The sequence below is a fragment of the Rhinolophus ferrumequinum genome, chromosome 10, assembly GCF_004115265.2.
Source record: "Rhinolophus ferrumequinum isolate MPI-CBG mRhiFer1 chromosome 10, mRhiFer1_v1.p, whole genome shotgun sequence".
NCBI classification, from domain to species: domain Eukaryota; kingdom Metazoa; phylum Chordata; class Mammalia; order Chiroptera; family Rhinolophidae; genus Rhinolophus; species Rhinolophus ferrumequinum.
In genome coordinates, this window is record NC_046293.1 from 50,540,598 (window position 1) to 50,554,874 (window position 14,277).

General features: G+C 57.7%; 1 protein-coding gene across 5 annotated transcripts in view; it reads right to left on the bottom strand.

Moving 5' to 3' along the window:
- FMNL3 (formin like 3) overlaps positions 1–14,277 on the bottom strand; it is a 50,006-nt gene that overhangs the window by 998 nt on the left and 34,731 nt on the right. The window contains exons 6-27 of one of the 5 annotated variants that reach the window (XM_033117084.1): positions 11,884–12,036; positions 10,566–10,674; positions 10,335–10,385; positions 10,272–10,297; positions 9,839–9,932; positions 8,657–8,731; positions 7,947–8,057; positions 7,482–7,628; positions 6,971–7,072; positions 5,737–6,016; positions 5,211–5,279; positions 4,997–5,121; positions 4,596–4,798; positions 3,632–3,866; positions 3,419–3,487; positions 3,213–3,293; positions 2,980–3,109; positions 2,141–2,301; positions 1,710–1,811; positions 1,278–1,370; positions 882–1,005; positions 637–753 (exon numbers count right to left, since the gene is read on the bottom strand). In XM_033117084.1, coding sequence (XP_032972975.1) covers positions 662–753; positions 882–1,005; positions 1,278–1,370; positions 1,710–1,811; positions 2,141–2,301; positions 2,980–3,109; positions 3,213–3,293; positions 3,419–3,487; positions 3,632–3,866; positions 4,596–4,798; positions 4,997–5,121; positions 5,211–5,279; positions 5,737–6,016; positions 6,971–7,072; positions 7,482–7,628; positions 7,947–8,057; positions 8,657–8,731; positions 9,839–9,932; positions 10,272–10,297; positions 10,335–10,385; positions 10,566–10,674; positions 11,884–12,036 — 2,632 coding nt within the window. In that variant the 3' untranslated portion in view covers positions 637–661. Of the gene's footprint in view, positions 1–636; positions 754–881; positions 1,006–1,277; positions 1,371–1,709; positions 1,812–2,140; positions 2,302–2,979; positions 3,110–3,212; positions 3,294–3,418; positions 3,488–3,631; positions 3,867–4,595; positions 4,799–4,996; positions 5,122–5,210; positions 5,280–5,736; positions 6,017–6,970; positions 7,073–7,481; positions 7,632–7,946; positions 8,058–8,656; positions 8,732–9,838; positions 9,933–10,271; positions 10,298–10,334; positions 10,386–10,565; positions 10,675–11,883; positions 12,037–14,277 lie in introns of all 5 variants that reach the window. The other 4 variants (XM_033117083.1, XM_033117085.1, XM_033117086.1 and 1 more) reach the window with 4 other exon arrangements.

The following is a 14,277-nucleotide window of genomic DNA, read 5'->3' on the forward strand; positions in this document are numbered from 1 at the left end:
GCCCGTTCAGGAGCAGCCCACAAGCAGGGCCAGAGAGGAGCCAGCCATGACGTACAAAGAGGCTGGAGGGATGGTTGGGGTGGTTGGGGCTCTGTTTTCAGAGGTTCTGGTGGGGGTGACTGGAGGCCACCGGGCAGTGGCAGAAAACAAGGTCGCCTCAGCGAGAGCCAGAATTTGGGAAGAGACTTCACATAGACTAGATATCGGGAAACGGGTCAAGCAAATCGGATGCTCCTGTGGCAGAAGCTATGGCTAGAGCTCTCATGAGGAGGGACCCCAAGGGGGAGCAAGAACACGACGCCTGGCCCAGGAACGGAGCACGAGGCTCAAGCCATCAGAGGCCGTGGCCTGGTCCCACCTGCTCTGGGAGCTCCCTACGTCTTCTATCCCTTAGTAGAAGCTAGGACAGCATTAGAAGCTAGGACAGGGGGAGAGACCACTTCCCTGAAGGCACATGCAGGACATAAGCCACGCTTCTCAGAGCATGGGGCATGCGGGAGGCAAGTCTGTGTCCCCGTCACCGGGAGGCAGCCAAAGAACGGTACCATGCCATGCAGAGGAGGGGGCTGCCCGGGGGCCTCAGCAGGAGCGCTTCTGGGAGGTGGGCATGCAGGGGGCAGCTGTGCTGCCCAGTACCTGTCAAGGGCCCCAGCCTTGGGGGTTAACAGTTTGACTCATCATGGTGGGCTGCATCACAGAAGAAGCGTGAGCCCCGCTTGGCAGTGCGGGCCGTGAAAGGGACACTCTTCAGCACTGTGGCCCAGGAGAGAGACACCATGGTCAGGCCCCGTGGGGGTGGGGTGGGAGGAGAGTCCAGGGTGCACGGTTGGTTGGGGGAGCTGGGCCCCGTGCCCAGGCCCCAGGAAGGAAAAGGGCCCCACCTGTGATGATGTCCTCAATGGTACCATCCTTCCCCTCGTACACAGGCCGGTGCTCCTTGGCCTGGCGCCGCCTCAACTCTGCAATTAGCTCCTGCTGTTGCCACTTGTTCCGCTGCGATGGGGTCTAGAGGCGAGCATTTGAAGGGCATGGAGTCACCACTAACCTACCACGGGGAGCGCTCCTGCCCCGAGATGCAGTCAGGATGTCCTGAATCATGCGTGGCAGCCCAGCCCCCATCCCTGCCTGGAATCCCCCCCAAAGCCCCTCTCCCCATCGCCAGCCCCAGGCCCTCTGGGTGGTCTGGACTCCAGTTTTCCTTCTCCTCCCCTCCATTTGCTCCACCCCCCCTAATCCTTCCCCTGGTCTCCTCCAGGCCCTGCTCTCGTCCCACCCACCTTGGCATCCAGTTTCTTGGCTTCCTGAGCCAGCTGCTTCTCCCGCATTACTTCCTCCTGCTTCTTGCGGGCTTCATTCTCCTGTTCTGCTTCCTAAGAACCGTGGTGGTGGGGGTGGGGAGCGGGGGTGAGGCTCACACAGGCTGTGAGGGGAGGGGCTGACACTGAGGGTGGAGAGTGGGTAGCAGTGGGACCAGCAACCCCAGGTGCCACCCTGGAGGGGCAACTTCCTGCCCCAAACAATGAGAGGATGGGCCTGGGCCCCCACCCTGCCCACCAGTTCACAGCTAAGAGGCCTGTGGCCAGCTTCCCTCGCTCCCTCCCAGGACTCAGAGGAGGAGACGGAAAAGGCCCCAGACTTGAAGCCCAGCCCTCTTTCCCCATACACCCAGTTTTCTCTGTCTTTTCTTTCAAAGCCTCTCTTCTGCTCACCTTGTAAGAACGAATGAATCGGACAAATACTGGGAAGAATACAGAAGGAGGCGTGGTCTTGGGACTCTCACCGAAGTAGCGCACGACTGCGTTGTAGGCCTCCTGGGGAAGGGTGGGCAGGAGGGGTCAGCCTGCTGGGGAACGAGCAGCCAGCTCCCCACCAGGGACAGGAGGCCCAAAGAAAGCAGTGCCCAACCCTGCGGCCTGGAAACGAACCTGGGCTCCCACAGCTTCCTAGAGTTGGTGTCTCCAGAAGCAGTTGCCTGCATCTCCCAACGCCCTCTTCCCCCCCCATGAAGCCAGCCAGCCAGTCGCTTGATAAAAGTTCTTTGATCCAAGAACCAGAACTACGCCCAGCTAGGGGGGCCCAGTGCCAGGGGGGCCCAGTGCCGTGGCCCTGGCTGCCCCGCCCGCCTCCACCCTGCGCTCACTTCAGCCGTCTTGGCATCGCGCTGGAGCTTGTCCAGTTTGCCTTCATTGGTGCTGAGGAAGTTCCGAAGGACACTGTTGTCATGTATGCTGCACTCCCGTCGAATCAGCTCCATGCCCCGGCCCAGCTCCTTCACATCTAGCAGCACGTTCTCCAGGGACACTGTGGTCACCAGAGCCCAGGCTGAGGCCCGCCCAAGGGCCTGACATGCCCACCTCCCAGCCCAGGGCTACACTGAACACTGGCCCTCCCCTCAGCACGGGCTCAGGAGAAGCCCCTCAGGTTCTCATGCTCCAGCTTCCTGACCCTTCCAGGTAGACACAGAGGGGGACACAGCAACCTAGGGGTGCTCTCACGGTCAAGGAAGAGTGGAGGCTGGGAGCTCACGACCCCAAACAGCAAGGTAGCAACGGAAGGCAAGCCAGAGAGATGCTGGTCTCCAACACAGAGCTGCCTCAGGCCTGCCCCGGTTTTCACGAGTGGGGCAGAAATAACAGCTCCCTTACGTCCGAGGGGGCTTTATGGTTTTTTCTAAGCACTTCCCATCCATCATAGAGAAATGCAGTCTCGGGGCCAGCCTGAAGGCTTTGGGAGTGAGAGCCACTGCGGCCTTGTCTACCTGCTGCCACCGCATCCAGGTGGGAAGGGCCGGGTCTGGTGGCAGCAGGAAGGCTCCCTCTGGGGTGACCCCTGCCCATGGCCCCAGCAGAAAGCTTTTAAGTGGTCAGAGAAAAGAAAACAAAAGCCAGAAACAAAGGGACTGAGTGTTCCTTCTGCTCAGAGTCTCCTGGGGTTGTCCTGGGCTGAACGGGGCAGGCTCGCTGGCTCAGACCCCCTCACCTGCGGCAGCCTTCTCCACAAAGTGCAGCTCATGCCAGAAGTTCGCCAGGTCTGGGTATTTCTCCTTCACCGTCAAGGCAATGAAATGCAGCAGTGTCATCTTCCTGTCAGTGGACTTGGTGTCCAGCAGCTGAGAGACGGGGGCAGGGGACAACGCGACAAGGCTAAACACCCTGGCTCCACAGCCGCTGCCCCTCAGGCGTCCTGGCCCCGTGTTGCCCCCACCATCTTACCAGATCCAGGCTCTGGAGCTTGAAGCCGTACACAGCTCCCCGCTTGCTGCTGTTCATGTAGTTCCCCAGCGCGAGTATGATCTGTCCGAAAGATGTGCGGGAGGAGGTCAGGCCAAGCCCTGAGGGCCCCTTCCTCTTCTCTGCGTACCCCAGCCCCCACCCAGGACCGGGGACCCACCGGCCACCCCATCACAAGCTCTCCCCACCTCTAACATCTGCTTCAGCTTCTGTGAGGACTTGACAGAGGCGGAGGCGGCAATGATGGCATTGAGTTGCTGCAAAGCAGGATGAAGAGCTGAGTGACCCCGGGCTGGGACGGGGCAAAGTCCGTGAGGGGCCAGGAGGACTGTCCTGGGCAGGGTAAGTGACGACTAGCAGGTGGACAGCGCAGAGGGAGCTGGGATGTGGGGGGGTCCTACCGGCGTGAGCATCTGCAGGTTGTCCTGGAAGTTGCCCAGGAAAGCCATGCCAGCCATTCGCTGGGTCAGCCGCTCAACCTTGCTGAAGAGCAGCATGAAACGGTCCTCGGCTGCCAGCTCCTCCAGGGGCTGCCGCTCCCGCTCATATTGCCGCAGCAGCTTCACCTCTGCCTCTGTGGGCAGGAAGCGCATCAGGCACTCCACGAAGTCCACCGGTAGTGTCTGGAGGTCGAACCTGTGTAGGAGGGAGGAACCCCCTCAGGTTTCACATTTGCCCACGTTATCTATCATCCCTTCATTCTCCAGCTCCTACAAAGACGGAGGGTGGAGTCTGTGAGCAGGACACAGTCAGAGGCAGAGGACCGTCCTAGGATGTTCCATGCTCTGCTTAGAAACCCTTCAATATCCTCTCTCCACTCCTAGGGAGAAGGCTTAACACCTCAGCATGGCTTAGGAGGCTCAGCCTGCAAGATTTCTGCCCATCTTTCTACCTGTCTTTCCCACTCCCCTCCTTACACTAAAGCCACAGCTAATTTTCAGTACCCAGGGCACCATGCTTCTCCCTCCAGGCCCTGAACTGGACTTATACACTTCTTTCAGGTTGTAGATGAAATATCACCTCCTCTGGGAAGCCTTCCCTGATTTCCCAGCTCAGCTACCTGGCGCTCCCTGTTCTCCCAAAGCTGCCTATACCTCCATCACGTTGGTGGTTATCACCCAGTGTTACTGGACTGTTCCACTGGACTGGGAGTTCCTTGAGTGAAGGTCTGGGCTGAATCCCCAGCATCTCACACAGTGCCTGGCACCCGGCATGGATGTAGTTAAGTTCTGGCCAAGTCTGGATGACTGAGGGATGTGAGGCAGTTCTGCCAAGGTTCTGGAATCCAGGGAAGGCTAGGCTCCCAGGTAGAGAACTGGGTTAACAACTGGCTGGGGACCAGGGCCAGGTCAGTGGGAGCCTCACGTGTGGATAGCCCTGCAGATCTCCTCAGCGGAGCGGCCAGCCTTGCGTAGGGTGATGGCCAGGTTCTTGGCACGATTGGCTTCCAACAGGGTCACCTTGCTGGCGGCCTTTTGCGCTGTCTTGTTCTTGGAGCAGATGAGGTCAAGGGCAGGGCCCTGGGCTTTCGTCTTGAACAGTTCTTCAAATTTGTCCAGGTCCAGGTCCTGGCAGAAGTTCATGAGAAGGAAAATGCTGTGGCCTCTTACGACCAGAGGAGCCCTGGCAGCCCTCCCAGCAGCACTGGCTCAGCCTCATCACGGAGGGCTGAGTCGGAGGGCTTTTCCAAGGCCAGGAGATTGGGCTCAAAGGGCAACATGGTTCCCAGCCCCCCACTTCCCCCTCAGGGCCCCGGGCCCTGCTACCTCCAAGATCTTCTCGTCATCAAGTTCACTGAAGACAGTGCCGCTGATCTGGTTGGGCTTCAGCGCCGTCCAGTTGAAGACAGGCAGCCGGAACTTGGTCTTGATAGGCTTCTTGATGCGAATGGCTAATGTGGAAGGAGGGTCAGTGAGACAGGGACCAAGGATACACTCCCTCAGTCCACTGAGCCCTGCCCGGAGCCCTGGGGACACTCACCTGACAGGCCTACTGTCAACACCACAGAGGGAGCAGCGCCAGGGAGAGGTGGGGCTGGGGGACACTTGTCTGGGGAAGAAGAACAACGTAGTGGCCCAGGGACCAGGAGATTTGCAGAGGTCCCCGTCCCTCTGCCCGCCCACCCTGGCCTAAGTTAGACTCCCGGGGAAGGCGGCTGCATGAACTCCCTGCTCAAGTGGCTCCCAGGGGTCTTAGCTCTGACCGGGGCAGGTCTTGCTAGTCTGACCCTCTGCCTTCTGCTTTGCTCTAAGCCCTCTCCTTGGCTGTCTTCAGAGGAATCAGGAACAGCAGCTTTGTGATTCTTACAACAGATCCATGTCTGCCTTTAGACATCCCTTCCTAGTAACGGAGCCTCCCTCAGAGGCCCTCCTCAGCCCTCTCCCATCTGCCTTTACATCCTTCCAGCCACGTCCCGAGTTTCTCCCTGAAGAAGATACTGCTGCCTGGGGTTTTAGTCTGGCCCCACAATGAGGCTGCCCCGCCCAGCTCCCGGGGTCCTCCTTACCTGGTAACGGGGGAGGGGGCGGGGGCAAGGGAGGAGCGGGCGGCGGAGGCAGAGGGAGGGCCTCCTCCGGGGGCGGGGCTGGTGCCAGCAGGTCCAGGTCCGAGCGCGGCGCGCCCTCGCCCAGCTCCGCAGGACCCAGCCGGGCCAGGGCCTCACTGCCCACAGACTCCAGGCCCCGGGCACTAGGCTCCAAGTGGCATCGGCGCTGGAAGGCCTCCTCCTTCTCTTTAATGAGCCTCCGCAAGGTGTGCACCTGGTGGCTGGTGTTCTCATAAGTCTCCTGTTGGGCGGACGCACGGTCCAGAAGAGAGAGGGCTGAGGGCGCAGCAGTCACTGCCCCAGGAGTGAGACTGCCTACCCAAGGGTTTCTCAGCTAGGGTCTCTGGGAGGGTGCCCAGGGGCAGCACGAGAGGCCCTGGTGAGAACCAGGGGAAACGAATGCAGCACAACAAAAGGTGGGCACAAGCGCCCTGTGGTGTCCTTCGCCTCCGCTCCAGCCTTAGTCTCGCTGGTCCTTGAAGGACCAGGGAGAAGGTACCCCTGGGTAACTGTGGCCTGCTCTGCGGCTCAGCCCTGTGCTCGTCACTGCTCATTTCCTTTGGCCTCGTGTACTCGCTCTATTGGGAGCCCCTGCAGACAAGACCCTGACTGAGCCATCTCCCTGTCCTCCCTCCATACTCCCGATACACTTCTTAGTAGGGGCTCAGCACATACATACTGAGCTCAACAGAGCCAGCATGACTATTCCTCTGGAAGAAAAGGTTGGTTGGAGCATGATCTTTATAAACTGACAAGTTAGCTGAGGGGACAGAGAAGACACTGAAATATGAGGACCTCTGCTCTCCCGATTTACGAGATCTGGCAGGTATCCTAATAAGAGCTCCAGGACCTGGGCTCCTCTGAGCCTGCTCATGACGCAGGGCTGGGGAAAGCACTGGGGGTGCAGGGAGGGAAAGCAGCGGGCTGGGCTGGTAGGAGACCCCAGAGGCACCCCTGCTACCCGCTCTGCTCCCACCCTCTTCTGTGCGTGTTTGGACTACTCGGGCTTCAGCTTCCTTCTCCAACCAAAAAACGGGGTGAAATCACCAGCCCACCCTCATCTGAGTGTCTCAAGGTCATGAATCAAGATCTGGATTCTCCAGGACCTGACATGAGTCGGGAAAGAAAAACAAAGATCCCTAGGCCGTGGCGCCCAGTACCAGCCAGAAACTCCCTTCCCCTAGTTACTGGGTACCTTGATGCTCTCTAGTTCCTTCTCCCGCTGCAGCAGCTGCTTCTCTAGCTCTGCCACCCGCATCATGTTCTCGTTCTCGAGGTCCAGAAGCTTCTCCGTGAGCTGCAGGATGGGAAGGGCAGGTTCGGGACTGGCTCTAAAGTCTGAGCATACAGCACAGCCTAATTCCAATCAGGACCTGGGCCCCAAAGGCAACCTGGCCTCGTGGCTTCCCTACGTTGCTCTTGAGAGCCCAGGGTCTCAGACCATGTGAAATAGTACAAGGCAAAGAGTCACATCTGACTCTCCCGAGCCAGAGGCCACCTCACGCCCAGTCCTCAGGTGAGCATGAGTTCTGATCTGAGGACGATCCAGTGCCTTAGCCAGAGGGTGCTCTAGAGCCCCAGTGCGTGCTAAGATGGCCCTGGCCTCAATCTGGAGGCAAGTGAGCAAGCTCAGGATTCCAGAACTCAGAGGTCCCCACCCCGCCCGCCCTCAGCAGTGGTTCTGGGGGCACAGGAGGGCCACCTACGTGGGACACATGCTCCTCCAGTTCTTCCACCTTCTCCAGGGCCACATTTTTGGTCTCAGCATCCTCCAACAAACCCCCCACGTCAAACACGTTGTCCAGGTACGCCTGGATCTGCACCTGCAGCTTCTCGCTCTCTGTGTGCCTTGACTTCTAGGGAGAGCAGGGTGAATAGTAAGTGGTTGGGGAGCTTCCTGAGAAAGACAGTTCTCAGCACCCTCCATGGCTGCATCCTGGAGCAGGAGACCCAGGCGCTCCTGTGGCCGTGCCAGATTCTTGACCCATGGAGCTGCCTGACTGGGGCGCCCTCTGTGGGAGGGAGGGCCGAAGTCCCTGGCCACAGCAGACAGGTGGGGTTCCGGGAGCATCCAGGACGAGGCTCTTATAAAAGCGACACCCTGGGAACATGGCTAAGCTGGCCCTCTGCCCCGACGTGCCTCGCCCTGTGCAGACTCGAGCCCAGCTCACCTGCAAGAAGTCCTCCAGCCCCAGCTTAGTGAACTCGTACTGCAGGTGGACCCGGAAGTTCATATCCTCCACCGAGTGCACCACAATGTTGATAAACTGCATGCAGGCCACCTGGGGAAGGAGTGGCCCCGATGGGCAGACACAGGAGAGCAGGAGAGAGCGAGAGACAGGGAGGGCAGGCGGCTGTTAGAACCAGCATCGTCAGGGGCGTAATCAAAAGCAGTGAATATAAAAGGTCAGCCTTTCTGGGAGCGAAAGGGTATTTTAACTTAAAAAAGTGTCAATATTCACTGTACGAAGACAAGCAGATTACATGGGAAACAGATGTAAAGGACGCTACAGATCTCTGGTTTCCTCTGCACCCAGCAGGTGGTCCGTGAAACATCCCTGCTTAGCTGAAGACACTAGACTGAGGGACAGAGAAGCAGGAGGGAGATCTCAGCAAAGGGAAAGCAGCTCAAAAAGGTGCCAAATCAGGGACGGGAAGGCCTGCAAAAGCGGGAAAGGAGGCAGACCTGAGACACCCAAATGACAGTGTCCTGACTTTCCTAAAAGCTCTCTGGGGTGGGCGAAGGGACCAGGGGCATTCCTGGGTAGAGAAAATCATTCTAGGTTCTACACAGAGTGTCAACATCCGCGGTCAGCCTGGCCCCTGAGAAAGCAGCCGGCGGCCCTGCTGGGCGTGCACCTGACCCAGGCCAGCTCCTCACCATGAAGTCGATATTGCTGTCCTCGTTCCGGAAATACTCCATCAGCTTCTCAAAGCGGTGCAGCTCCTTGCAAACCTGGACAAGCAAACTTCTCAGCGAAAGGACCTGTCCTAGGCAGAGCCCGAGCCCCTGAACCCTGGCTCCCAGAAACATCACAGCAAAGGGACTGGTGCAGACGGAGTTTCACCACTGCTATCTCTATGCCATGGGCCATTCAGGACATGACGGAAGAAAGCCTGGGACCTGGCACCTGCCCTGGGTCCCTGGTCCCCCACTAACTTGCTGAGGGAGCTCAGGAAAGCCCATGCCGTTAGTCTGGGCTTTTGTTGCCTCTGGGGGTATGGCAAGAAGAAACATGGGGTCTGCTGTGGCCGAGTTACTGAAGGAAGGAGGGAGCAAGGAGGAAGGTTGGAGGCCATGGCTGAGACAGGAGGCTGAGGTCCTGGTGGGTACATGGGGGAGAGGCCAGGGTGCAGGAAAGCCCCTGTGCTGAGAGGGGTCTCGAGATTACTCTGAGCTCTGGCTTCAAGGAGGAAGAGCCATTTCCTGGCTGGAACAATGGATGTCAGGGAAGCGGCCCACAGAGGAGGAAGGGGTGGGACCAGTCGCTGTGGCTGGGTATCGAGGAATTCTATGTTCAAGCAGATGGGGGTTTCAGAGCCAGGCCCAGAGCTGGGGAAATTCCAAGTAGAAGCTCCCTTTCCCCTCACCAGTAACAGCCACCAACCCAGGAGGATCCTTGCTTGCTTTTTCCTCCCACTGCAAAGACATCTGCCGTGGGTTCTACCAGTGGGTCCACGACCTCAGAACCACCTGGGGAGCCTGTTAAAGCACAGATACCCAGGCATCCCAGGGATCTATTTGTTTAATAAGCTCTTCAGGTATTCTAAGGCATGGCCAGGTTAGGACCCCAGGACTAGAGCCCTACGTAGCTGTGGGCATCCTTAGCTGGCCAATCAAGAACTTTCCTGGCATAGGATCTTGTAAGACTAAAGTTCTGGTTTTGTTAAAAAAAAAGGGGGGTGCGGTGGTAGGGTGGAAGGCTACTTAGGTAAGCACCCGGATATTAAACATCACTGAGTATATAAGATTACAGGACAGGGTATCTACTGACCTGGCCCCCACCTCCTCCCCACCAAACACACACACACACACACACACACACGAAGGCAGGAGACTGACCTCTTTGAAATTGTCAAAGGCAGCCAGAATAATTTCGTGACCTCCCCGCACCAAACACACAGCTGCCAGGAGCTCTAAGACAAGGGCTTTGGTCCTGAGGAGAAGAAGGGAGGTTAACACCCTAACGCCACACAGCTGACTTCCACAGCTGGGTGCGTCCTTCTAGAAAGGAGACAGCCTCAGCGGTGAGGCGAGAGGCTGGGTTTGGGAAAGAGGACAGGGGAAGGCAGGCTTGCTCCCTCATTAAACTGTGCCGACCAGCGGGAAGCCAGGGACACTGCTCCTCTTTCAACAGAGGTGAGGCAGCCGAACCAGGGCATGGACGCAGGCCACAGCACCCCAAGGCCTGGCGGGACTTCTTGTTGGGGACAAGTGGAGCCCACATCTCCAGAGCCCTGGGCAGGGGGGAAGGAAAGGGGAGGGAAGGGCTCACCTTGGATTCTTGTTGTTGAGACTGAGGGGGGAGCACTGGGGGGGGGGGGGGGGGGGGGGGGGGAGCAATCTCGTTGACAGCGTGGGGGTGGGACATGACCAGGTTGAATCCGTACTGTAGCCAGGGGAAAAGACAGGAAGGGAGACTGACGGTGGGGAAGGCAGATCCTTGACTCCTTGATGCAGGGTCCCACCAGCAAGCCTGTCTTTTAAAGCTGGTGCCCTCCTAGCGCTCCTGGTTTGGCAGATGAGGGAGAGAGAGGCTGAGCAGCCATGGCCGGTGCTGCCCCCTTACCTGATAGTTCATAATGGCTCTGAGACAAAGGATGCAGACGTGGACATCATCCTTCTGGCTCACCAGCCGCGAGTTCTTCAGAGCCCTGCGCCCAGGAAGCGTGCTGTACCTGGGGGAGAGGTGGCTGTTGGCGAGGGTCTAGGAGTGCTCACCGTCACCCAGACAGCAGGCTGTCCCTTAGCAGCAGCAGAAAAGGGAGAAAGAGGACCTTGCACCACCAGCCCAGAGAGAGAGGGACAGGGGGCAGGGCGTTAGCTGTCTCACCTCCCAGAACAGGCCTCGGTCGCTAACTACCCAGGAGCTCAGCTCTATAATCTGTGCCCAAACCATCCTAGCCCAGCAGTCCTCCAAAATACAGCAGTAGGTGTGCAGGCCTTCCTAGTCCTCAAGATGGGTCCAGGGAGACGTTCATTTGCACCTTCCCTCCTCCTCCTTCCAGTTGCTTATCTTCCACATTCCCTGGGGCAGGATCCCTTGGCTCCCATCCTACTTCTATGTCCCAGAAAAGGCAGCACGGACCCCAAAGGCTTTAGGAGCACGGGGGTTTACATCTGACTTTGCACACCACCCCCCAGTGATGTTTCATGAAAAAAGAGGAAGCACAAATGGTATCTGCTCATGCATGACGAGAATGATGAGCAGTGTCAGAGGGCAAAACCCAAAGGAGACCAGGAAAAAAGCACAGCCATGAGAGAGAGAGACCACAGAAAGGGCCACAGGACCCAAAGGAAAGCCTTCCTGAGTAGGAGGGGCTCAGTCATCAGGTCCATCCACCTGCCGCCCGGCAGGACAGCTCTTAAGATACTGCAGACAAATGAACACCTTGCAGCCTTGGCGAGAAAAGGCCTACAGGAAGAGGTGAAGGGAAGGTGAGCAGTGGGCAGGATGGGTGGGAGCTGGTCTCCGAGCAGCTGATGGGACAGAGTGCGGAGCCAGAGGGAAACAGACAGGAGGGCTGGAGCTGGAGCCCCCGGTGAAGGTGAGGGAGCTAGGTGAGGACAAGCCCTGCCTGAGAGGCCGGGAGGAATGGCAGAGTGAGAATGAGAATGAGGAATGGAGGGGCCCCCAGAGAGGGGGGGAGAAGGGGAGAGCTGGAACCCCAGATGGGGTGGGCACAGCCGAGGGCGATGTACTTACCCAGGACAGATCGCTGGGCAGAGTCAAGGAGACAGAGAGGACAGACCAGAGACAGACTGGCAGGCAGAGGGCAAGAGAGCTGAGCCTGGAAGCAAGAGTGGAGCATGAGCACTCACCGCTGTTACCCGGGACCTGGACGGGGGCTGGGGGAGGCAGGCGGGCAGAGAGAGAGCACACATACCGGAGCACAGACTGGCGCGCAGAGCGAGCGAGGCTGTTGGTGAAGGGGGCTGACAGGGCGCTGGGTGGCTGCAGGTCCTCGATGGACCTGCTCCAGGACCGGAGCTTGTCAAATGCACCATCGTCACCACTCTCCAGTCCCTCAAAGTCAAACCTGGAGCAGGAAAGGACACACATGCGCACACATAGGACAAATTCAGTGCCAAGCCCCCTGGCGAGCCCTTCCCTGCCCTGTAGACTCCTATGGCGACAAGAAGCGAGGCAGCCAGAAGAGAAAGTGGGATTGGGCCGCAGAGACCCGACCCCCGTCAGGAGAGCCACCGGCACAGGACGGCAGAGCAGGCACAGGCAGCAATCGGGGGTCTGAGAAGACGGAACGCTGACGGAGGCCCCATCCGGCCAGGCAACTCCAGGATGAGTGACTACCCCATAGGCCCAAGGGACACAGGAGCTGGCAGACTTACTGTACCCCTAGTCTCAGATGGGACATCTCAGAGAAGCTGTGGCCCCCAAAGAGAATCAGCCCTACCACGGGGTGGTGGGGAACAGGCGAACTGAGGGGCTTGCTGGTTGTCCAATGGCAGCAGCCGAAGGAGCCTCTGAGTGCCTGAGGGAGTCCCCCTGGCTCTGGGTTGGGCTCACGAGGGCAGGTCAGGATGGAAAGGAATAGGGATCCTGGCACCAGACGGGGGAAGTCTTCTATGTTTAGGAGGAAACCGTGGCCCCATACTATCACTGGGTTTAAATGACAGGGTTTTCCGTGGTTCTACATGAGGCTTCTAGGTTTTTCTGGTAATAAAGGCTCCTTGGGCCTCAGCTTCCCTGGGGGAAGAAATCTTAGGTGTAAGGTGTGGACTGGTGTCGTTAGTCCCTACAGGAGTTGGGTTTCTCTGTCACTTCCTGCTCTGGGACCAGATGTTTCCCACCATCAGCAGTGTGGCCAGGCGAGAAGGACAGCTCGAGGTCACGAGGTCTTCTCCCTTCCATGTCCCCACATCAGGATAGACCTGCTCTGAGAAGGAGGCCCACTCCTCCTTCCTGTCCTCCGCACCCTGCCCCTCGCAGGTCACTGAGGACTGAGCGAGTCTCTCCTACAGGCTTTTCCCCAAGGAGCCTTCTGTTCAGCCATGCACGGCCCTGGGATCATGGCACAGAGGCCGAGGCTCGCTGAAATCGAAAGCGACATCTGCAGACGCCTGAATGTTCCAAAGGAAGCAGGAGCGGGCTCGGCGTCCTGACGGTCAGGAGACGCTTCATGGGGCTCTCAAGTAGAGGAGTCTCGCTGACAGGGAAGCAGCTTGCCAGTGGCTTCCTCCGTCACTGACAGCTTTCCCTACACTGGTACGGGCACTTTTATCTCTCTCCTCCACCTCCCCATGCCTGCCCTGCGTCTGTCTTTTAAAAACAGAGTCAGAGGCACTGCCGTGGACACGACAGTCCTGAGGTCCCAGTGTATTTTGGTTTAGAGCAGCTGGGGTTTGTTTGCTTTTCAAACGAGATAGGCTTATTTGGAAAAATGATCTACATCTTTTTACTATAAAAGCTCTGGTTTTGTGTGTGTGTTTTTTTTAATCACTTCAGCAAATGTTTTTCATTTCTTTCTATAAAAAGAGTGGTTTTTAAATGGATAGGAAGGTCACGAGGCATGACTGCTTCAGAATGGGAATGGGGAGTGGGCAATGCTTGGTTTTAACAGAGGGTGACCTGGAAAAGGTGACGGAGAGGCCAAACCTAGGAGAGGCAGTAGTTTGAAACCTTGAGGAGATGAGACACAAGACCTGCTGGACAACAAAGGAGAACAGCCAAGGGGACAAAGACAGTAGCAAGAAAAGTGAAAGTGGAGGCTGGGGCGGAGTCCCTGGAGTGAGGAATTCCCCAGGACCGGGGACTTTCAGGGCTTAAACTGGGGAAAGTCACAGGCAAACCGGGCCTATTGGTCACCCTTAAATCTTGGGTAGACGTCTGAATGTGTTGGTCTTCCAGTGAATAATCACTGTGACCCGTTTGCATATATTCGGGTAATTACGTAGGATACAGCACCTTGAATATTAGCAATTAACAATAAAGCAGCAGCGACAGTATAGACTGTGCTCCAAATACTGCAAAGTGCTTTATACACATGATCATGTATCATCTAATCCTTACAACAATGCTGGACTGTGGATCCCCCCCGACAGAAGAGGACGCACGCTCGCCTGAGATGGTAAACGCAGATGGTAAACAATGGAGACCCACAACCAGCTCCGTCTTACTCAAAGGCTTCCCGTTCCTTCCACGGCCCCACACTACCTTCTCATCTGTGCTAATTCAGTTCTGAGCCCCCAACCTGCTTGAAAAAGGCTCCTGAATGCTTCGTTCTCAGTCTGGGGTGACCTGGAGTAATCTTCTTCTAATG